The 25,289-nt window shown below is 39.5% G+C and overlaps 1 protein-coding gene across 1 annotated transcript in view; it reads left to right on the top strand.

Annotated features, from left to right (window-relative positions):
• The window catches only part of LOC145687164 (phenylalanine--tRNA ligase alpha subunit-like), a 127,505-nt gene that overhangs the window by 24,189 nt on the left and 78,027 nt on the right, over positions 1 to 25,289 (top strand). Inside the window, exon 6 of the mRNA XM_081760626.1 lies at positions 7,089 to 7,190. Within this exon, the coding sequence (XP_081616752.1) occupies positions 7,089 to 7,190 (102 nt within the window). The remainder of the gene's footprint in view (positions 1 to 7,088; positions 7,191 to 25,289) is intronic.

Raw genomic sequence — 25,289 nt, forward strand, 5'->3', positions numbered from 1 at the left:
GTAGTGGAACAACATTAACTTATTTCATTATATTCGTAGGTCCATTTTGACCTACTTCCGGCGACGCACAAAACGTACAAAACAGGCACTAAAAGATGTGAAAGAACCAACCCCGAAATTCGATAGTGGCGGAACAATGAGCCATTTAACCCCCACTTTAAAGGCCTTTTTAACTCACTTCGGGTGATGCACAAGACAAGAAATAGGCGCAGAAAGCTTTCAAGAAAGGCACTAAACGATGCGAAAGTAACGATCTAGAAATTCGATCGTGTCGGAACAGTGGGTCATTTTTGTCACACTTTGGAGGCCAATTTTGACACACTTCTGGTGACGCACAAAACGTGGAAATAGGGGCACGAAACGGCACGAAAATTCAGTAGTCGATGCGAAAGGAAGGACTTCGAAATTCGGTAGTGGCGGAGCAGTGGGTCATTTTCGTCCCACCTTTTAGGCAAATTTTGACCGTCTTCCAGTGACGTACAAAACGTCGAAATAGACGCACAAAAGATTACGCGATGTAAAATTAACGACCTTGAATTTCGATAGTGGCGGAACTCTTGATAATTTTCGTCCCATCTTGGAAGCCCATTTTGACCCACTCCCGGTGACGCACAAAACGTGAAAATACGAGAACTCATTTTAACCCACTTCCCATGACGCACAAAACGTGGAAGTAGACGCACAAAACGGCACAAAACGATGTGAAGGAAACGAACTCGAAATTCATTGGTGGCAGAACAGCAACAACTTGTTCCGCCATATTTATAGGCCCATTTTGACCCACTTCCGGTGATGCACAAAATGTGGGAATAAGCGCATAAAGCGACACAAAACTCGCACAAAAGATTCAAAACAAAGTACCTCGAAATTCGTTGGTCGTGGAACAAGTTAATGACGCCGAGAGCACCAATATAGACCTAAGTATATACTGTAGTTCTTACATGGGGGCGCGGTGGTTCAGCGTTCACCTCCGGTGCTTGAGGTCCCTGGTTCGATCCCAGCTCGCGCCGTATGGACTTTGTGGTGGACAAACACCGCGCTCGCGGGTTTTCTCGGGTTTCTCCCCTTTCCTACCACTTTCTTCATTACATTATTTCATTCATTTCCCATCATCACCGTCTCCTTTAGCCTAACCGGCATAAGCGTGGGACGTAAAACTAAAGATTTCATTTAATTTTTTTGTATTTCTTACCATCAATGCTGAGAACTGCACGGTCCAATTTTTTAGCCAAAGTAGAAGCCCAACCGGGATAGTGATGTCAACCGGCTCGGCTCGGTTCAACTGAGCGTACAGCTTAAGCTGGCTTCGTTGGGATGACCCATTGACTGGGCTCAATTGAGTCAATGGCTTGAACCGGCTCGATAGAAACGAGTCTTCGACTCGGCTCGGTTGAAACGAGTCCATAGGCTGGGTTCGAGTCAGCTCAAATGAGCTGATGGTTCGAACCGGCTCGGTTGGGGTAAGCAATCAGCTCGATTCGGTTCTGCTTATGTGAGACATCGGCTCGAGCTGGCTCGGTTGGATGATCTGTTGGCTCGGCTCACTTCTCGGTTCGGCTCGATAAGTGAATGAGCTGTGAGCGAGCCGCTTGAGTCGTTGACAACTCTAAACCCGGGTCGAGAAATTTTGAACATTTTTGACTGGAGTCATATAACTTTTAACAATTTTCGGCTCGAGTCCGAATATTTGCTCCTCCTGAACTCAAACCTAGAACCTCGTGACCGATGTCCTTGCCTCCTGAAGATTTCTTGACGGCCAAGATCGACAGTCAAGTAATTTTTAGTATTGAGATAAAAGCCACCTATATTCCATGTTTATAAAGGTACACGGTGTTATAATAATAATGAGTTATATTAGTACTAGTAGAATCATTGATAGTTATATTGTCTATGTAGGATACTTGAAGATAGTAGTACTTGGAACTACACAAAGGATTTAGCTCGAATTGGCTCGACTCGATTGGAAACTCGATCCGAATTCGAGTCGAGTTGGGGGAAATGTTTCGAGCCGAGTTCTCGAGTCGAGCTCAAAGATGTCTGCTTCGAGTCAAGTCGAGTTTTAAAGAAAACTCGCTCGAGCTCGCTCGTGCCCATTCCTATTGTATGCATGACGGGCATATAGAGTTCTTTCGAGGGGGATAGAACCATAAACATAATATATTTTTAAAAAGTCTTAGTTTCACGGCTTTCTTCCCAGGGGGGCGAAGGGATGGTAGTTATCCAGCATTTCTTATAAGTACCTTATTTGAAATATGTAAAACAGGAACAAGTTTACAACACAATATACACACATCTTCTTATCTTCAGTTTTAATTGCTGAGTTCAATTGCAATTAACAATTACAATTAACAAAACAAATTTCAATTGTCAATTGCAATTAACAATTAAATGTTTCAATTGCACCCTTTGCAATTGACAATTAACAATTAAAAAGTTTCAATTGCCTGGTGACCAATTAACAATTAACAATTGACGAAAATTTAATTGCAAATTTTATGATTGAATTCAATTACAATTGAAATTAACTGTCAATTAAAAATTGAAATCATTAGCAATTGAAATCAATTGCAATTAATTTTCAGAGCAATTACTTTAAATTGATTGATCAATTGCAATTGATTTCAATTGATTTTGCCCAACACTGGTCTGTGATTCCTTTTCCTGATTGGGGGCGCGGTGGCTCAGTGGTAGAGCGTTCACCTCCGGTGCTTGGGATCCCTGGTTCGAGCCGTGTGGACTTTGCGGTGGACAAACAACGTGCTCGTGGTTTTTTTCGGGGTTCTCCCGTTTCCTCCCACTTTCTTCATTCCACCATTTTCACTCATTTCTCATTATCACCGTCTCCTTTAGCCTAACCGGCATAACCGTGGGACGTAAAACTCAAAGATTTCATTTCATTTTTTAAAGATTTCATTTCCTTTTTTCCTTTTCCTGATCGCAGCAAATATTAGGCGTCACTTTGCAACGTCGCATAGCAGATGCGAAGACTACAACTTTCGTGCCACAACATGTACTGTGGTTGTCCCTATTCATCAAAGTAAAGCCCGGCATGTAAGTCTTGCAGGCCGAGTATACCTTTTTAATGTTTTTATATACAGTCGTCTTTGGTTCCTTCCAAAACTATTTTCCTTGCCAACGAAATATCTCAGTATCATACGGAAACACACAGAACAATTCCTGTGGCATACTCACTCCCTAAGAGCCGGTTCAGACGTGCAGAAAAGTCTGTTGCGGGCCCGCAACAGACTCGCAGCAGACTCGTGCGGGCGTCAAAGATCAACCAGTTCAGACGTGCAGAAAAATCTGCTGCGGGCCCGCAGCAGACTCGTGCGGGCGTCTCAGCCCAACCACTTCACATAGACATAGAAAACAGCTCATTTTATTTTCAGCTGCAGTTGAATGAAGATAGAAATTGAAAGAAGAAAACGTGCTGTTTTTGTATACTTAGCCAGTAAACTCCTAAGGAAGAAACAGAGACGATATTGGGTTCATCCGTACGTAAGCTCAAGTCTGCTTAAAGGTGCATTTTCTTCCATGTTTATTGATTTGCGCAATAACGAAGAAAAGTTCTTTAATTATTTTCGCATGAGCATCACTTCATTTGATGAACTCTTATCGAAAATAAGTGATAAAATTAAAGCAGAAGATACTTTCATGAGACTTGCGATACCACCAATTGAAATGTTGGCTGTTACATTAAGGTAAGTTAATTATGTTAACTAATTATCGTTTGTAAAAGCACAGAAAGTTAAACATTCGAAGACCTATTCATAGACATTTTCCGATGTTATTAGCGGCCATTGGCGTAGTTTAACAATTGCGTGACTAATTTCGATTTTTTTGACATAGTTGGTGGCTTTAAATTAAAAATGACACATTTATTTGAGACTTCCCGAACATCCCACTCAAGAGGGAGCGTTTCAATAATAGTAAAATTTCCCTTTATTTATTCATAAATTACCGAATATGAGGATTCGCTTCAGTTAGAGATGTAAAATTCGGCATATAAACTCATATTAAAAATAATGGAGCACAGGTTTCAGCGTCTTTGAAAATTTTCTCTTGAAGGGGAGATGGGGGATTTCTATAGTAGTGGGATCCGGTGGCTCAGTGATAGTGTGTTCACCTCTGGTTCGATCCCAGCTTGCGTCAAGTGGGCTTTGTGGTGCGAGAAGCACCGTGTGCGTGAGTTTTCTCGGGGTTCTCCCGTTTCCTCCCACTTTATTCATTCCACCCCTTCATTCATTTAGCATCATCATCATTATTTCCTTTAGCCTACCCGGTATAATCGTGCGACATAAAACTCAAGGATTTAATTTCATTCCTATAGTAGTGACATTTCCCGTTATATATTGAGAAAGTGTAGGACCCGCTTAGATTGGAGATGTGAAATTCTTAATGTAAACTCTTAAATAAAAATAATGGATTTAGTGTTTCCGAATAATCCATTTCTAAGGTGAGAAAAAGGAAACATTTTTATAATTGTGACATTTAACGATAGAAGGTTTTGAGGAAATCCCCAATACGTGTAGCACACCAAAAGGAGGCAACGCAGCAAACGGAAGTAGAAACAGATGGGCTGATTATTTTGTAAGCGACATAGGTAGAGTTCCATGGCAAGATAACTTTGTTTAAGTTGTCCTTTATGTAAGAAAACAGTTGTTATCTCTATAAAAGCAACGACGTGCACAATATTGTCAATTGCACGAGAAACAAAAATATTTCTGTTACATCTCGAGCATGCTTTTTTATTTTTTAATCACATGAGTACGCAAACTTCGTCTCCGAAAGGTGGAGCGAACCTTAAAAATCAGTGTCCTGACTGAAATGTACCAGCATGATATCCCTGCATTGTACGTACAAGACGTGAACCGGGTTGAACTTCACCAAGACATTGCATCCAGCCCCATGACGAAAACATTGCCGGAATTCTATCGTTGCATTGAACAAAAAACTGGAAATTCAGCAATACCATTCTCTTACATCCCTTTGAAGAATTTAGACGCCAATGCAATGCTCTATTGTGTTTTCGGACTCCACAAGCAGCACCTGTCCAATCGTCAAATCCTCACCGTCTCTGTGGAAATCCTGTAAAGAGGAGTGAGATGTCCATGATCCAGCTGCAACGTAATGGCTTGCAGTGGAAAATCCAATACCGAACAATATAATCAGTAGATGTGGCCTGCAGATCGAACCTCTATATAGCGTCCGTGCAGAAAAGGGGCTTTAAGCTTTCCTAAACATAACAAGATATTAAAATGGGATTCTGGGCTTTCGGCATCATGTTATACAGCGTGATTCAAAATGATGTGAACGATTACAACTCCTTATAACTTTTTTATTAATCATCCAAATAGCTTCAAATCTTATAGTTAAATGCTAAAACTCTCCAAATTTTTGTGATAAAAGAAATGAAAATAGTACATCACAAATGTTCTATGTGGGTCCCCTTTGTTACCATGCATACGTCTATTCGGTATTCCAATTCCGCCCAGACCCGCTTCAACATGTTTGCATCAACTGTTTGCACTGCAGCAGTGATGCGCTCTTTCAGTTCATTCACATCTTGGGATAGATGGGGTTTGTAGACAATGCCTTTAGATGTCCCCACAGAAAAAACCGCAGGGGGTTAAGTCCGGTGATCTTGGTGGCCAACGTAGAAGCTGATCATCATTTTTACCTGACCGCCCAATCCAGCGGTGTGGCAGTCTGTTGTTGAGGAAATTTCTGACATTGTGATGAAAGTGACATGGAGCTCCATCCAATTGATATATGAAGTTTGCACTGTCATGTTCGAGCTGTGGCATAAGCCACGTAGTAAGCATTTGTAGAAATGTTTGTCCAGTCACAGTTCCTTTGTCAAAGAAGTACGGACCATAAACTTTTGAAGATGAAATTGCACAAACACATTTGTGTTCGGCGAATCACGCACAATTTCACCGATTTGGTAAGGCTTCTCAGTTCCCCAAATGCGAACATTTTGTTTATTCAGTTTTCCTGTCACATGGAACGTAGCCTCATCACTGAAACAAAGTTTGCCCAAAAAATCATCATCAACACTGCACAACTCTTGAAATGACTCACAAAAAGTCTTGCGACAAGTGTGATCATTAGGTGTTAAGTGTTATAACAACTGCACTCGATACGGATACATCTTTAAATGTTTACGCACTACACGCCACGGTTGTTTGAGGCATTTGAAGCTCTTTGCTAACTCTCCTTGTTGACTTTTGTGGGCTGCGTTGAAAACTGGTTCGAACCCTTTCGACATCTGCCTCAGAAGTGGACGGCCTACCGGGCGGTTTTTCTTTACATATGTATCCCGTTCTGTTGAATTTGTCATACTACTTACGTATGGAGTTCTTTGATGAAATTTTGTGCGGAACTTGTTTTGAACACTAACAACAGATCGACAAACGTGAAACTGTAAAACGCAAAATGCTCTCTCTGCATCACAGGCAGCCATCTTTGAACTAATCACTCTGCCACCTAGCGGTTAAATTTTAAACTACTATGCCCGTTCCAAATAAAACCTGAGGATAATATTGAAACTATTTCCATAGAGATTTCATTGTTGATGGAATATTATCACTTATAAAACGTTTTCTTATCGTTCACATCATATTGAATCACGCTGTATTATTATATCTTTTCTTTTAACTGGAAAATTGTCTTGTTTCGAGGAGTAAATATATAAGAGTAAATTTCATAGATTTGTAGGAGTTTCTTGGAAACGCAATTTGGCTTTGCTCCGAATGTGGTTCATTATTACGGTACACTTTCATTAAACTCATTTCAATTTCCTCCGAAAACAACTAGAACAAATAATCTAGTGTAAATGAAAGAGGTGCAAGAATGATATCACTTAAGTATATGAATTTTCAAACTATTTTATTATTATTATTATTATTATTATTATTATTATTATTATTATTATTATTATTATTTCCCTTAATTTACCAATATTTGTAGTTGCTACATTCGCTCATGAGGTAGCAAATTTATTCGTTTTTAGTTTAAATAGATGTGGACCCTGGCGTTCAATTTATATCATTTAAACTAGTTGCTTTGGTTCTTTACCGTATTAGGCACGAAGTGAGGAACCAAGGAGTAAACAGAAGAAGAAGGAAGCAGAAACAAAGAAACAAAAGAAACGAAAACGTAAAACCCAGAAGAGGAAGCCCTGGAAGGTATTTTTAATTTGTTTTAAATAATTCTTCTTTCTGTAACAGCAATATATGATTTTTTTAGGCCAAACTCTTTGCTTCATTCTATAAAATAATTTTTCATCCTTGTACATCCTATATTGTTTGTCCGTATACTTTGGATATTTTCCCTTCTGTCGTTCTCTCCATAGCCAACAGAGTGATTCTTTTGTGTCTCATAACGTGTACAATCATCTTCTGGTTTCTTTTCGAACAGTATACTTTATTTTGCTTCTGTCATTCCCAACTCTTTTCCATTCGATATCTTATCCACTCATCTAATTTTTCACTATACATCTATGACACTACAGTTCAAACATTTGAATGTTGTGCGTTTCTCCTCTTTCAAAAAAGTCTATGCATCCTATTCAAACAGCGTTAACGGCATACACATTTTCACCTAGTCGTTTCTTCTGTTCTATGTCGATATTTTCACTTTTCTGCAACTGTTTTCTCACTTAACCATTTTATTTTTTTTTTGATGTATGCATTTATTATCCTTTTTTTATTGATTTTATTTTCTACAGAAGGAATTCCAGCAGTTCTTCCATCAGGTGATCTTGTGATTTTTTCTTGCACATTTCATAATTTTGAATTGTTAATTTTAATATTCATGTTGCATGTTTTGCTAAGCGTCTTTCAAATCCAATTTATATCTCCTTTTATTTTTTTTCAATATCCCAATAGCGCAATATATATATATATATATATATATATATATATGGGATGGCCAAAATTTTTCGGAATCCGGATTCCGGAAATTTTGTTTTCCGGAATCGGAAAATTTACTTTCCGGAATGCGGAAAAATTCCGGAATTCAGAAAAAATCCGGAATTCGGAAAAATTCCGAAATTCGGAAAAAATTCCGGAATTCGGAAAAATTCCGGAATTCGGAAAAAATCCGGAATTCAGAAAAAATCCGGAATTCGGAAAAATTCCGGATTTCGGAAAAATTCCGAAATTCAGAAAAAATCCGGAATTTGGAAAAAATCCGGATTTCAGAAAAATTCCGGATTTCAGAAAAATTCCGGAATTCGGAAAAATTCCGGAATTCGGAAAAATTCCGGAATTTAGATAAATTCCGACATTCGGAAAAAATCCGTAATTTAGAAAAATTCGGAATTTTTCCGATTTTACTTTCCGGATTCCGGAAAGTAAAAATTCTGGAATTGGCCATCCCTAGCTAGTAGCTGTTAAAAGAGAAACACAATAATGAATATATATACTGTATTAGTTTCTTGTAGTTGGATATGTCTTTATCACTTACGTAGACAATTGCTACTGCAGTTATTTACTGCTTTATGAGAAGGTCTTATTTTCACACACAAAAAAGTCGCCGGTATGTCTCAAACATTATCCCGTTCCCACCTGCAGCTGCTCCAAAGCACTGCAAACTACTTTTTAATCAGGTTAAAGGCAGTGAAGGAAGAGAAATCTCAACAAATATTCTAATAACATTCGCTTATTGTCAACATACCTACAGTGAGCGCAGAAAGTGCTCGTACACCATGCATACTTTATATCGAAAACAGCTAGCATGAGAACGGGAGGTGGAAAATATATATATAACCAGAATTAAGACTACACATTCATACATTTTATTTTCATATACAAGAGAAAGGCCAAACAAAGACAATCACTATTTTGCTCAGAAGAAAAGAGAGAATTCCTTTTTTGTAAACGCAAAAAGTCACCGTACACTTATGATTGAATTAATGCTTATAAAGTATATTACGTTATTTAATATTTTGTGGGATTACCCTGTGCGTTAATGATTGTCTGTAGTCTTCGTGGCATTGATTTCACCTGTAGTAGTTCGTAGTTCTGTAGCTTCGGGACTATAGAAGTCAGTGGAGAGCTTTTGTGAACGCGGCATTGAACCTCCGGGTTCCATAGGCCATAGAGTTAGTTAGTTAGATAGTAGCTTCGGGACTGATTATGCCCCATTCTTCTTGAATAGCTTTTCTCAGGCCTTCTTTAGTAGAGAAGCTGTGCCTTCTGATTCTTGTCTCCAGAACAGACCATAGATGTTCTATGGGGTTCATGTCTGGGGATTGGGGAGGTGTGCGAAGCTGTTTCAAGGTATTATAGAGTAGCCACAATCGAGTATTTTCCGCTGTATGTTTGGAGTTGTTGCCTTGCTGAACAATAAATTGTTTTCTGCGCACTAGTATGGAGATTTTCCTTTAATATGTTAATATACACTTTGTGGATCATCATTCCATCGATAAAGTGGAGACGACCCACTCTTGAGGCACTCATACAACCCCAGACGAGCACGGACCCTCCTCCGTGTCTTACTTTAGGGACGAGATTTTGAGGATTCATCTCTGTATTCACCTTGCGTCATACCATACGCCTCCCATTGGATTCGATAAGATTAAATTTACTTTCGTCCGGAAATATGACTCTATTCCAGAAAGAAGCCTGATCCCTTATCTTTATACTCTTTTTTCAAACTTTAGTCTCTTTATACGATTTGTCTTGTTCACCCATAACATTTTCCTGGCTATCCGACCATGATACCCTGCAAATATTCCGCACTGTACTGGCCGATACTTTAACACCGCGTGTTTCCAGATCCGTTGCCAATTGCACAGCACTACTTTTCGGAACCTTTTTTCTTTCCCTAATAATGTAACGTTTATCTTGTTCACTCAACACTCTTGGTCTTCCAGTTTTTTTTTTTCGCACAGTGATAGAAACATTATACATCGCAATTATTGTTTGTACTGTTGAACAAGGTCTGTCTGCAAGGTTTGCTATCTTTCTCAAAGATTTACCTTTCTTATGCAATTTAATAATTACTTTTCTTGTCTCCTCATTTGTTTCTGTTCGGTTGCTTCCCATTTTGACAGCCCACCGTGCAGTTTTTTCACTCCTATTCACAACTAAACTCATTCTGTTATTCGTCATGCTATACAGAGGTGTATAATCAGGTGAATACTAGTGAACCCCAGTTGTAGTATCTTTGTTTCGTATTCGTACGTCAGGTGTACGATCTCTTTTTGCGTCTACTCTATACACTTTCTACGGAATTTATTTACTTTCTGACCATTAAACTTGTCTTCGTGGTTTTTTATTGATATATTCATAAAGCTTAGTTTTCATTATTCATATTGTGTGTGTTATTACACTTCTAAAATTTTCTGTTTCAGGCATTCTCGTTTCAATAGCATAGGTGTACGAACACTTTCTGCGCTCACTGTATGTACAGTAAATACAAATTTATAATTTTTGACTTTACGAAGTATACAATGTAATTGTTCAATAATTAACATTAGCAGGCTTCATTAATTTATATTAGTATAATAATTAATAAAACTAATAAGCGGGTGATTGATGACTCAGTGGTAGAGTTTTCATCTATGGTATTCTAACCCAGGACATGTAAGTTTTCGATGGCTAATTTTGTGTTCGAAAATTTTTCCGGTGGTAGGCCTACTCTTGGTTCCCTTTCTTATATTTGTTCCATCATCACTCATTAACGAATTTAGTTTATCAAAACTCTATAGCCATATATTCATTCTGTCCGTCAGTGAAACAAACAGTCTCAAGAACTATCTGATGGATTACCATCAATTTTGGCCACGATGTACTGAGTCAATAGTTAAGAATCGAGTTCCCTGATGAATGTAATATTCAAACCGGAAGCGGTACAAATCAACCATTTCCGGTTTTAACGTTAATTATTATATAGTAAATATGGTAATAGATAGCGAGAAACGGTTTCCAGTAATCGACATATATAACATTCATGTAGATAGAATGTTACCCAATTTGTGCATCTGCTGAAAATAATGAGCTTAGGTATTTAGAGAGCATTTTCCGCTTTAGATAATGTGTGCTTGGTAAAGAATGTAGAGAATTAGCTGAGTCAGGCACGTAGCTAGAATATGGTAATAGGAAGGGGGGGGTCTGTCACGAAACACTGTGGTTATTTACCAGGGGCTCAATCATTCTAAACTATTTTATTGGGAACATATATTGGTTCGTTTAGCCAAGATTTCTAATGGAGGGATGATATGAAATACTGTGGTTACACACCAGAGGCTCGATCAATCTAAATATTTTACTGACAACATACCCATATTGAATGGTTAGGACAATAAAATGAGGATATATTAGTAAGTATTTTAATAAGAAGCTATGAAGATATCTCGAGTAAAAAATTATAAAAAAGTATTGAAAAAGATATAGTCTTCCGAGGTCATTCGAACGGTGTCGAGAATTTTGCGTCTGGGAAATTTGCGCTCTACCTCAAGAACAGGGAAAATTGCGCCTGCAATGTACCTCCACCGGGAAGTTTGAGCCCTGCGAAATAAAAGAACCTATTCGAGCTTACTCATTTGCTCGGAAGGGCTGACATTACAGCATAAACAATCCTCCCCCCACAACCATGCCATTTGTGATTTATTTTCATTGTGGCTATATAAGGGGAGAATAAACTTCAATATAAGCCAAAAGAACACAACGGATCAACGCAATCACTGCTTCTTCCAGAGATGATTTTGGGTGAACACTGGCCACTCCAGAGCTCTCAGAGTGCCCCCCTCGGAGGAGACCAAAATAATACGTCTATAATATAATAATAAATAGAATAGTACCAGCAGTGACCCCCCTCCGGAATACTAAGTGTGCCCCCGGAACATTTTTTCTGAAAGAACGGCTGAACGCAATTGTGTGTTTAAAGTGTAATTCCAGCAAGTAAACACACTGTACATAGTTTTCTTGATAATATTACTGAACTGATTTTACATTCACTTTACATTTTCTTTTCTATATTTTGTGTCATAAAAAGCCAAACAACTCGCAAGGATTGTGAACAAAGATATCTGGGTAGAGCCAAACAGCCTTTTGTAGATTAAATTATACTCTCTCATTATATTAATAAATAATTATATATAAGTCATTTATACTTTTATTGTAAATTTTGTAGTATAATGAAAAATTGTATTTGTATGGATTGCCCTTTAGTGAACTAAAATTGTATTTTTTTCATTTGTTCGGAATATTATAACGGATGGAGTAACTCACTGAGACAATGAGAGGCAAGCCTAGTTCAAGTGTGAGTGGAAGTTACTTTACACAATACAAAAATAAGTTGAATTGTAGGGCGCTAACATCCCAGTGCAAATATATAGCCGGCGCATTTTTCTCTCTTTTTGCGGTAGGGCGCAAATATCCCAGTGCAAATATATTGCGAGCGCATTTTTTCCTATTTTTGTGGTAGGGTGCAAATTTCCTGGGCGCAAACTTCTCGCATTCAAGGAAAATATAATGTCCGTAAAGTTGACAAGCCACTTATGTCAGACTCCAATTTCGACTTTAAACGTCGCTAGTGCTGTTAGTGTTCGATAGTGAGGCAAATCGTTAGCACTCCACAGATAACGTGTGCTTTTTAAATAATGGATATGTCTTCTAACTGCATGCCAACACGCCCACTTCTAAGAATCATCTCAAAAATGAGGTTAACCGTTAGAGGTAAGTGCTCATTAGTGCCATTAACATTAACGTTAATGCCTCCATTGTACGGCCCTTTGAGTAATAATTACACCACGTTTTTTGCTAGTCTCAATGGGTCCCTATATTCTCGCGAACATTCTGACGTGCCCAAGTTAGTTACTTTTTTTTTTGGAACTATTGTTTATCTGTTATTGTTTATTGTTTATTGCTAGTCTGCAGAGTAGTCCTTACATTAATATGCCATTGTCCTTGATAATCATTGCGTATTTACAAGCAGTTTGTTATTACTGTTAGAAGATATCAAAAAACAACAGATAAAATCTACTACTTAACGGTTCATATTTTTCTTTTACAGTACACAAACGATTAATAATAATAATAATAATAATAATAATAATAATAATAATAATAATAATAATAATAATAATAATAATAATAATAATAATAATAATAATAATCCAGCATAAAAGTTATCAATTGCATCACACTGGCAACAAGCGACGCATATTTTAACTTCATAAAAATTCGTTTCTCACGATTTTCTGGAAAACTACGTATGATATCTTCATTCTGTCAAGTTGTTTATCTCAGTGTGATATATGTATTACCTCTGGACAATATCACAGTAAAACAAAAATTAAATATTAGGAGTGCATCGTACTTTTGGGCTACATCTCATTAACCATGGGAAGATTGAGTAGTGTATACTTTAGGATGTAAGTTTCAGCTTAACTTGCATCATACATTCTTAGGATTACAAAAAGAAAATTTGTTCGTTTGCATTTGAACAAAATTCTTAGGATTACAAAAAGAAAAAATATTTTTTCCGAATTCCGGAATTTTTCTGAATTCCGGAATTTTTCCGAATACCGGAATTTTTTCCGAATTCCGGATTTTTTCCGAATTCCGGATTTTTTCCGAATTCCGGAATTTTTCCGAAATCCGGAATTTTTCCGAATTCCGGAATTTTCCGATTTTACTTTCCGGATTCCGGAAAGTAAAAATTCCGGAATTGGCCATCCCTAATATATATATATATATATATATATATACCGAGCGAGTCAAAAGTACCTTGCCATAGGCCAACTCGGTAACTATTGAAGATATGTAAAAATGATAAGAGAGCGTTTTGATTACAAAGTGTGGGTTGTCAATCTAAAATGGTAAAATTCTCCTAATTGGACCAACCGTTTAAACTCGACCCTGGTATACAACCCAAATATAAAGAAAAATGCAACGTTACCACGTCATTGAAGGACAAGATGGAATGAAATAATCTGAAGGGTGGAATACCCTGAGCTAAAGAGAATAGAAAGGGGAGAAAATTAAAGAACAAAGGAGCAGACCTATTTGCAGGGCCCACGACAGTGGCGTCAGCACCACAAGGTTGGAGGGGTAGGAGAGAGGAGGTATACAAATAAGGCAAACAAATGAAAATAAGTCGTGTCCTTTTTCTGACAGGTTTACAGTGAGAGGTAAGCGTGCGGTAGCCAATATCCCAACTGAATTCGGCTGTTTCCGCCTGTTTCTTTGGCCGGTCCTACCCTTGATTTATTGATTTACGTATGTGTGGAAGAAAAGGGCTAAGGAAATGGTTCGGGCCGTAAACGCCGAAGTCACAGTGGCCCTGTTAGGTAAGATGAGGAGTGGGGAAGGCAGCAGCCCTGTGCAGTCTAGATACGGTAGCATCCCGGCATTCGCCTGGTGGGACTGCGGAAAACCATGAAAAACAGCAGTCGGGATGACTGGATCGTGTCATTCCTTATGTCCATGTAATTGTCTATTACTGTTGTTTGTGTATATTTCTTTTCTATATGATTATTATTATTATTACTATTATTATTATTATTATTATTATTATTAGTAGTAGTAGTAGTAGTAGTAGTAGTAGTAGTATTAAAATGGGATTCGGATCTAGCCATTGATTTATGCGTTGCTGCTATTGACTCTACTCACTAAGCTCTGTCAGAGTAGTATATCGGTGTTGTTTACTCAAGAAAAAACAACTGGTCGGCAAATCCACTTAACTGGTGGTCTGTGATACACTTGAACAAAGTTGGCAAGGTCGCAACTTGTACGTACACAGATCATTTGTCTGAATGAATTTGATCGTTGTCACCAGAGTGCAGTGGTAGAATTAGTACATAGCCATCGGAACTACCTGTGCCACGCTGCTATTTTGTTCCGTGTTTCTAATACGATCGCTCTGGGTGAATTAAGAATAGTTCTGTGTTATCGATTTCACCTGTGACACGTGTGTTTTGAGGACGTGAAATGTATTCAATGCAAGAAAAAGCTGAAATGGTGCTCATTCATCCAGCTGGAATGAGTCAACGGGAAGCAGTAGCAGAGTATCAGAGGCGTCATCCAAATCAGGTAGCACCGTACCGTCAAGTCATTTCCATACTCATAGCACGCTTTAAAGCCACAAGTAACGTGATGGACATACCCCATAGTGGACGGCTACGAACTGCAACATCGTGCGACATTACTATTGATGTGCTTGCAAAGGTGGCAGTTAGTCCTGAAAGACCAACGCGGAAGATTGTATCGTCGTCGCCAAAAGTGCCTTTACATCGCCGTGACGGGTATGTGACCGCGCAGTACTCCGAGGAAGAGATGGTTGCATAAGAAATTGTGATTAATTTTGAAGAGTTTTTATTTTGACTAGGGAAATAACGTAGTATAGGGAGTAAAGGCATAGATTTGAAGCATCAGCGAACTGTCATCTCTGAAAAGATTCGTATTTTCAGTTTTTCAATTTATTGTCCTATATGTGAAGTTAATAACTGCTAACAACTGCTACTAGCGCTTTTCACTCTTCAGGAATTTACTGTGACATTTTCCCAGGACAGTCCTAAATGAGTTAGTGAATTACTTGATTCGCCTCACTGTTCTCATTTGAGAATGGGAACTAATTAAGTTGAACGTGAATATGTTTCGCTGTCGTCAAGTAAGGGCCGCAATAAATGTAAATAAGATTCTTATTATTAAATAAAACACAATAGTATTTATTCTATGTATAGCACAATATAATAAAGTAATTAAGCAACATGATAATCACTAACGCATGCAGGATTTTTTCCAACGGGAAGGGGGGGAGGTAAAAGACCGATATAGAGTTTTTCGATTTATTGCCCTATATATATTAAAAGTCATAAGATTTATCATTGATAGCATATATCCTCTTACTTTTCAAAATCGCCACTGTAGCCTATTAGTCAGAACATTCATCTCCAGATATAATGTAGAGAGATGAAAGGAGATATGAAAAGTGGTGTAAGTAATTTTACTGCGCCCTGGATCATCGATTTACTCATACCCGCCCCTGTCCCACGCATTTCAGCTACTGCGTTATATATATATATATATATATATATATATATATATATATATATATATATATATATAAGTAAAGAGGACAAGTCAAAAGGGCCCGGTAAATACAATTCCACGGCTAAAAATCCTGAAATCAAGAGTGAAAATCAGGAGAAAGAAAGAGATATGATCAGTGGCGTAACTAATTTTGCTGCGCCCTGAATAATCGATTTACTCATACCCGCCACCTCTCCCACACATTTCAGCTTCTGTGTTATGTGGTTCCATATGAGAATGGCCCGACAAAAGGGCGAGAATGGAAAGGCCCGAGTCAAGACGGACCCGGTCAAAAAGGCCCCACGACAAAAGTGCTCGAGTCAAAAGGGTCCTATGTCAAAAAAGCCCAGGTCAAAGAAAACTCCACACCAAAACGGCCTGGGTCAAAACGGCCCTGGGTAAAAAAGACCCAAGTTAAAAGGCCCATCGTTAAGAGGAGCCGAGTCAAAAGAGGCCGAATGTCAAAAGTGCCCGAATCGAAAGTTCGACGCGACAAAAAGGCCCTATCTCAAAAATGCCCGGGTAAAAAATGACACCTCAAAAGGACACGGCTTAAGACGGTTCCGTGTCAAAATGGCCCTACTCAAAGGGCCCCGCGACAAAAAGCCCCGAGTCAAAAAGGCCCCGCGTTAAAAGAGGCCGAATCAAAGAAGCCCTGCGTCAGAAAGGTCCCTGTCAAAAAGGCCCAGCGACAAAAGGCCCAGTAAATACTATTCCACGGCTCAAAAGCATGAGATCAGGAGTGCAAATCACGAGAAGGAGAGAGATATGACCAGTTGCGTAACAAATTTTACTGCGCTCTATATCGTTGATCATCTATTTACTCATACATTTCCCATGCCCCCACGCATTTCAGCTGCTTAATATTCTATGTCAGAAAAGCACGGACAAAAGGGCGAGGACCGAAATGCCGGAGTCAAAAGTGCCCCACGACAAACTGCCCGAGTCAAAAACGGCCCCGCGTCTAAAGGGCTCGTGTCAAAAGGGCTCGGCGACCAAAGGACCTGAGTCAAAAGGGTCCAAATTAAAACGGTTCCTGGTCAAAAGAACCCGTACTCGGTGACAAGAAAGCCCACATCAAAGAAGCCCTGGTCAAAAAGGCCGGAGTCAAAATGGCCCCGCGTCAATAGGGTTCGAGTCGAAAGTGCCCCACGTAAAATAGGTCCGAGTGAAAAAGTATCCGCGTCAAAAGGGACCAGACGAGTGGACCGAAACTTTTCAAATTTTGGTCACGGGTAGCTTGGTCTAGGGCCCCAGATCAAGACGAAGAGCTTTTATTCTAATTTCGAACTAGGGTATCTCAGGGGGACGTTTACTGGGACCGGCCTGGGGACCAGACAAGTTGAAGGCCGAGAGTTACCAAATTTTGATCAAAGATACCTTGGTCCAGGTCCCACACCAAGGCAAAGCGTTTTTGACTAAATTCGAACCAGGGGGTCTCAGGTGGGCGTCTACCGGGACATGTAAAAGTACTAGTAAATGACCGATATCAGTGTCTCAGTTTCCGCGGTCGCTGAGATCAATGGTGAAACTCCGATCGCATTAACTTCCAAATTCTCCCTATTCAGCTGCAAGCCGTGAGTCAACGGGGAGGGGGAATACCGAAACGTAAAAGTAATCCAAAATGACCGATATTAGTGTCAAATTCATAGTTTTCGCGGTTTCTGATATCAATGGTGACACTAGCATTAGCGATGAGTCAAATTCATCCACCGTTGTATGCGGGCCTTGGGTCACCAGAGGGGGGAATTCTGAGACATGTAAAAATAATCGAAAATGACCGATATTAGTGTCAAGTCCATAGTTTTCGTGGTCGCTGGGCTCAATGGTGAAACTTAAAACCGCGTTTACTTTCACATTTAGCCCCCATCAGCTAGAGAACGGGGGCACTATAAAGGGGATCACGAGACAAGTAAAAATAATTCACAATGACCGATGTCAAATTCGTAGTTTTCGCGGTCGCTGAGATCAATGGTGATACTTCCAAAGGCGTTGAATTGCAAATACAGCCCCCATCGGCTGCGAACCAGAGGCGTTGTTTCTTCAAAATTGGAACCAGATGATCATAGGTTCTTTTACCGCGATATGTAAAAAGTAGTAGAAAATGGCAGATGTTAGTGTCACATTCATAGTTTTCGCGGTATTGGTTGGGGGCCAGAGGTTTTTTTTTCACAACTCGAACCAAGGGGGTCTGAGGGGGCGTTCACCGGGACATGTAAAAGTAGCAGTAAATGACCAATATTTCTGTCGAATCCATATTTATCGGGGTTGCTCAGATGTATAGTGACACCGCCGATAGTGGTTACGTTCAAATTCAGCCCCCATCGGTCTTCCCAATGAAAACACATGTACGTTGTTGGATACACAAAATATGTCCAATTTTAGAAATTTTTCTTAATTGTTCTCCCGTTGTTCAGTTTGTTTACATTGATATTTTATCTGATCCGTGCGAAGAACAGGCATAACAGCTAGTACGAAATGGTGAAGTGTTTTTTTATGAACCAAATTACAATGAATTCAATTATATAGATAATTATTATAATTATAATACATAATTATTTCCTTGTTGAATTATAGATACTTTTCAGTGGAAAAAAGAATAAAATTTGGAAGTCCCAAATCAACGTAAAGGAAAAATGTATAACATTTTCCATATAATTAAGCTTACAAACTTAAAATTTCCATGTAATTAAGCTAAATTTCCGTTTTTGGGTCGCTTTGTGCGCCTATTTCCTCGTTTTCTGCGTCAGCGGAAATGGGTCAATGTTATCTTATAAATATGGCGGAACAAGTTAATGCTGTTCCGTCAGGAACGATTTCGAGGTCATTTCCTTCACATCGTCTTGTGCGTGTTTTCTACCGTTTTGTAAGCCTGTCCACGTTTTGTAAATCAATGGTAGTGTGTCAAAATGGGCATTCAATGTTTGAAGAAAAATGACCCACTCTCCCACCAAGATCGAATTTCGATGTCGCTTTTTTCGCATTGTTTAGTGCATGCATTTACCGTTTCTGCGCATATTTTCACGTTTTGTGCGCCAACGAAAGTGGGTCAAAGACGACCTACAAATATGGCAGAAAAAGACATATTCATTCCACTTTCAAGGTCCATTTTGACCCACTTGCACTGATGCACAAAGCGACACAAATCATGCATAAAAATGTGAAGGAAACGACCTCGACATTTGATGGTGACGGAACAGCATTAAGTTATTCCGCTGTAGACCATTTTGACCCATTTTCGTTCTCGCACTAAAGTGGAAACAGGAGCACAAAACGTTACAAAGCAGGCACTATACGATACGAAAGAAACGACCTCCAAATTGGATAGTGGCGGAACAATGGCTCTATTTCCTCACACCTTGATGGACCATTTTGACGCATTTCTGGTGATGCTCAAAACGTGGAAGTAGGCGAACAGAACGGTACAAAATACACATTAAACGATGTGAAGGAGACGTCCTCCAAATTCGTTTGTAGTGGAACAACATTAACTTATTTCATTATATTCGTAGGTCCATTTTGACCTACTTCCGGCGACGCACAAAACGTACAAAACAGGCACTAAAAGATGTGAAAGAACCAACCCCGAAATTCGATAGTGGCGGAACAATGAGCCATTTAACCCCCACTTTAAAGGCCTTTTTAACTCACTTCGGGTGATGCACAAGACAAGAAATAGGCGCAGAAAGCTTTCAAGAAAGGCACTAAACGATGCGAAAGTAACGATCTAGAAATTCGATCGTGTCGGAACAGTGGGTCATTTTTGTCACACTTTGGAGGCCAATTTTGACACACTTCTGGTGACGCACAAAACGTGGAAATAGGGGCACGAAACGGCACGAAAATTCAGTAGTCGATGCGAAAGGAAGGACCTCGAAATTCGGTAGTGGCGGAGCAGTGGGTCATTTTCGTCCCACCTTTTAGGCAAATTTTGACCGTCTTCCAGTGACGTACAAAACGTCGAAATAGACGCACAAAAGATTACGCGATGTAAAATTAACGACCTTGAATTTCGATAGTGGCGGAACTCTTGATAATTTTCGTCCCATCTTGGAAGCCCATTTTGACCCACTCCCGGTGACGCACAAAACGTGAAAATACGAGAACTCATTTTAACCCACTTCCCATGACGCACAAAACGTGGAAGTAGACGCACAAAACGGCACAAAACGATGTGAAGGAAACGAACTCGAAATTCATTGGTGGCAGAACAGCAACAACTTGTTCCGCCATATTTATAGGCCCATTTTGACCCACTTCCGGTGATGCACAAAATGTGGGAATAAGCGCATAAAGCGACACAAAACTCGCACAAAAGATTCAAAACAAAGTACCTCGAAATTCGTTGGTCGTGGAACAAGTTAATGACGCCGAGAGCACCAATATAGACCTAAGTATATACTGTAGTTCTTACATGGGGGCGCGGTGGTTCAGCGTTCACCTCCGGTGCTTGAGGTCCCTGGTTCGATCCCAGCTCGCGCCGTATGGACTTTGTGGTGGACAAACACCGCGCTCGCGGGTTTTCTCGGGTTTCTCCCCTTTCCTACCACTTTCTTCATTACATTATTTCATTCATTTCCCATCATCACCGTCTCCTTTAGCCTAACCGGCATAAGCGTGGGACGTAAAACTAAAGATTTCATTTAATTTTTTTGTATTTCTTACCATCAATGCTGAGAACTGCACGGTCCAATTTTTTAGCCAAAGTAGAAGCCCAACCGGGATAGTGATGTCAACCGGCTCGGCTCGGTTCAACTGAGCGTACAGCTTAAGCTGGCTTCGTTGGGATGACCCATTGACTGGGCTCAATTGAGTCAATGGCTTGAACCGGCTCGATAGAAACGAGTCTTCGACTCGGCTCGGTTGAAACGAGTCCATAGGCTGGGTTCGAGTCAGCTCAAATGAGCTGATGGTTCGAACCGGCTCGGTTGGGGTAAGCAATCAGCTCGATTCGGTTCTGCTTATGTGAGACATCGGCTCGAGCTGGCTCGGTTGGATGATCTGTTGGCTCGGCTCACTTCTCGGTTCGGCTCGATAAGTGAATGAGCTGTGAGCGAGCCGCTTGAGTCGTTGACAACTCTAAACCCGGGTCGAGAAATTTTGAACATTTTTGACTGGAGTCCTATAACTTTTAACAATTTTCGGCTCGAGTCCGAATATTTGCTCCTCCTGAACTCAAACCTAGAACCTCGTGACCGATGTCCTTGCCTCCTGAAGATTTCTTGACGGCCAAGATCGACAGTCAAGTAATTTTTAGTATTGAGATAAAAGCCACCTATATTCCATGTTTATAAAGGTACACGGTGTTATAATAATAATGAGTTATATTAGTACTAGTAGAATCATTGATAGTTATATTGTCTATGTAGGATACTTGAAGATAGTAGTACTTGGAACTACACAAAGGATTTAGCTCGAATTGGCTCGACTCGATTGGAAACTCGATCCGAATTCGAGTCGAGTTGGGGGAAATGTTTCGAGCCGAGTTCTCGAGTCGAGCTCAAAGATGTCTGCTTCGAGTCAAGTCGAGTTTTAAAGAAAACTCGCTCGAGCTCGCTCGTGCCCATTCCTATTGTATGCATGACGGGCATATAGAGTTCTTTCGAGGGGGATAGAACCATAAACATAATATATTTTTAAAAAGTCTTAGTTTCACGGCTTTCTTCCCAGGGGGGCGAAGGGATGGTAGTTATCCAGCATTTCTTATAAGTACCTTATTTGAAATATGTAAAACAGGAACAAGTTTACAACACAATATACACACATCTTCTTATCTTCAGTTTTAATTGCTGAGTTCAATTGCAATTAACAATTACAATTAACAAAACAAATTTCAATTGTCAATTGCAATTAACAATTAAATGTTTCAATTGCACCCTTTGCAATTGACAATTAACAATTAAAAAGTTTCAATTGCCTGGTGACCAATTAACAATTAACAATTGACGAAAATTTAATTGCAAATTTTATGATTGAATTCAATTACAATTGAAATTAACTGTCAATTAAAAATTGAAATCATTAGCAATTGAAATCAATTGCAATTAATTTTCAGAGCAATTACTTTAAATTGATTGATCAATTGCAATTGATTTCAATTGATTTTGCCCAACACTGGTCTGTGATTCCTTTTCCTGATTGGGGGCGCGGTGGCTCAGTGGTAGAGCGTTCACCTCCGGTGCTTGGGATCCCTGGTTCGAGCCGTGTGGACTTTGCGGTGGACAAACAACGTGCTCGTGGTTTTTTTCGGGGTTCTCCCGTTTCCTCCCACTTTCTTCATTCCACCATTTTCACTCATTTCTCATTATCACCGTCTCCTTTAGCCTAACCGGCATAACCGTGGGACGTAAAACTCAAAGATTTCATTTCATTTTTTAAAGATTTCATTTCCTTTTTTCCTTTTCCTGATCGCACCAAATATTAGGCGTCACTTTGCAACGTCGCATAGCAGATGCGAAGACTACAACTTTCGTGCCACAACATGTACTGTGGTTGTCCCTATTCATCAAAGTAAAGCCCGGCATGTAAGTCTTGCAGGCCGAGTATACCTTTTTAATGTTTTTATATACAGTCGTCTTTGGTTCCTTCCAAAACTATTTTCCTTGCCAACGAAATATCTCAGTATCATACGGAAACACACAGAACAATTCCTGTGGCATACTCACTCCCTAAGAGCCGGTTCAGACGTGCAGAAAAGTCTGTTGCGGGCCCGCAACAGACTCGCAGCAGACTCGTGCGGGCGTCAAAGATCAACCAGTTCAGACGTGCAGAAAAATCTGCTGCGGGCCCGCAGCAGACTCGTGCGGGCGTCTCAGCCCAACCACTTCACATAGACATAGAAAACAGCTCATTTTATTTTCAGCTGCAGTTGAATGAAGATAGAAATTGAAAGAAGAAAACGTGCTGTTTTTGTATACTTAGCCAGTAAACTCCTAAGGAAGAAACAGAGACGATATTGGGTTCATCCGTACGTAAGCTCAAGTCTGCTTAAAGGTGCATTTTCTTCCATGTTTATTGATTTGCGCAATAACGAAGAAAAGTTCTTTAATTATTTTCGCATGAGCATCACTTCATTTGATGAACTCTTATCGAAAATAAGTGATAAAATTAAAGCAGAAGATACTTTCATGAGACTTGCGATACCACCAATTGAAATGTTGGCTGTTACATTAAGGTAAGTTAATTATGTTAACTAATTATCGTTTGTAAAAGCACAGAAAGTTAAACATTCGAAGACCTATTCATAGACATTTTCCGATGTTATTAGCGGCCATTGGCGTAGTTTAACAATTGCGTGACTAATTTCGATTTTTTTGACATAGTTGGTGGCTTTAAATTAAAAATGACACATTTATTTGAGACTTCCCGAACATCCCACTCAAGAGGGAGCGTTTCAATAATAGTAAAATTTCCCTTTATTTATTCATAAATTACCGAATATGAGGATTCGCTTCAGTTAGAGATGTAAAATTCGGCATATAAACTCATATTAAAAATAATGGAGCACAGGTTTCAGCGTCTTTGAAAATTTTCTCTTGAAGGGGAGATGGGGGATTTCTATAGTAGTGGGATCCGGTGGCTCAGTGATAGTGTGTTCACCTCTGGTTCGATCCCAGCTTGCGTCAAGTGGGCTTTGTGGTGCGAGAAGCACCGTGTGCGTGAGTTTTCTCGGGGTTCTCCCGTTTCCTCCCACTTTATTCATTCCACCCCTTCATTCATTTAGCATCATCATCATTATTTCCTTTAGCCTACCCGGTATAATCGTGCGACATAAAACTCAAGGATTTAATTTCATTCCTATAGTAGTGACATTTCCCGTTATATATTGAGAAAGTGTAGGACCCGCTTAGATTGGAGATGTGAAATTCTTAATGTAAACTCTTAAATAAAAATAATGGATTTAGTGTTTCCGAATAATCCATTTCTAAGGTGAGAAAAAGGAAACATTTTTATAATTGTGACATTTAACGATAGAAGGTTTTGAGGAAATCCCCAATACGTGTAGCACACCAAAAGGAGGCAACGCAGCAAACGGAAGTAGAAACAGATGGGCTGATTATTTTGTAAGCGACATAGGTAGAGTTCCATGGCAAGATAACTTTGTTTAAGTTGTCCTTTATGTAAGAAAACAGTTGTTATCTCTATAAAAGCAACGACGTGCACAATATTGTCAATTGCACGAGAAACAAAAATATTTCTGTTACATCTCGAGCATGCTTTTTTATTTTTTAATCACATGAGTACGCAAACTTCGTCTCCGAAAGGTGGAGCGAACCTTAAAAATCAGTGTCCTGACTGAAATGTACCAGCATGATATCCCTGCATTGTACGTACAAGACGTGAACCGGGTTGAACTTCACCAAGACATTGCATCCAGCCCCATGACGAAAACATTGCCGGAATTCTATCGTTGCATTGAACAAAAAACTGGAAATTCAGCAATACCATTCTCTTACATCCCTTTGAAGAATTTAGACGCCAATGCAATGCTCTATTGTGTTTTCGGACTCCACAAGCAGCACCTGTCCAATCGTCAAATCCTCACCGTCTCTGTGGAAATCCTGTAAAGAGGAGTGAGATGTCCATGATCCAGCTGCAACGTAATGGCTTGCAGTGGAAAATCCAATACCGAACAATATAATCAGTAGATGTGGCCTGCAGATCGAACCTCTATATAGCGTCCGTGCAGAAAAGGGGCTTTAAGCTTTCCTAAACATAACAAGATATTAAAATGGGATTCTGGGCTTTCGGCATCATGTTATACAGCGTGATTCAAAATGATGTGAACGATTACAACTCCTTATAACTTTTTTATTAATCATCCAAATAGCTTCAAATCTTATAGTTAAATGCTAAAACTCTCCAAATTTTTGTGATAAAAGAAATGAAAATAGTACATCACAAATGTTCTATGTGGGTCCCCTTTGTTACCATGCATACGTCTATTCGGTATTCCAATTCCGCCCAGACCCGCTTCAACATGTTTGCATCAACTGTTTGCACTGCAGCAGTGATGCGCTCTTTCAGTTCATTCACATCTTGGGATAGATGGGGTTTGTAGACAATGCCTTTAGATGTCCCCACAGAAAAAACCGCAGGGGGTTAAGTCCGGTGATCTTGGTGGCCAACGTAGAAGCTGATCATCATTTTTACCTGACCGCCCAATCCAGCGGTGTGGCAGTCTGTTGTTGAGGAAATTTCTGACATTGTGATGAAAGTGACATGGAGCTCCATCCAATTGAT

Source organism: Thermobia domestica, chromosome 6 (genome assembly GCF_964235325.1).
Source record: "Thermobia domestica chromosome 6, izTheDome1.hap1.1, whole genome shotgun sequence".
Taxonomy (NCBI): domain Eukaryota; kingdom Metazoa; phylum Arthropoda; class Insecta; order Zygentoma; family Lepismatidae; genus Thermobia; species Thermobia domestica.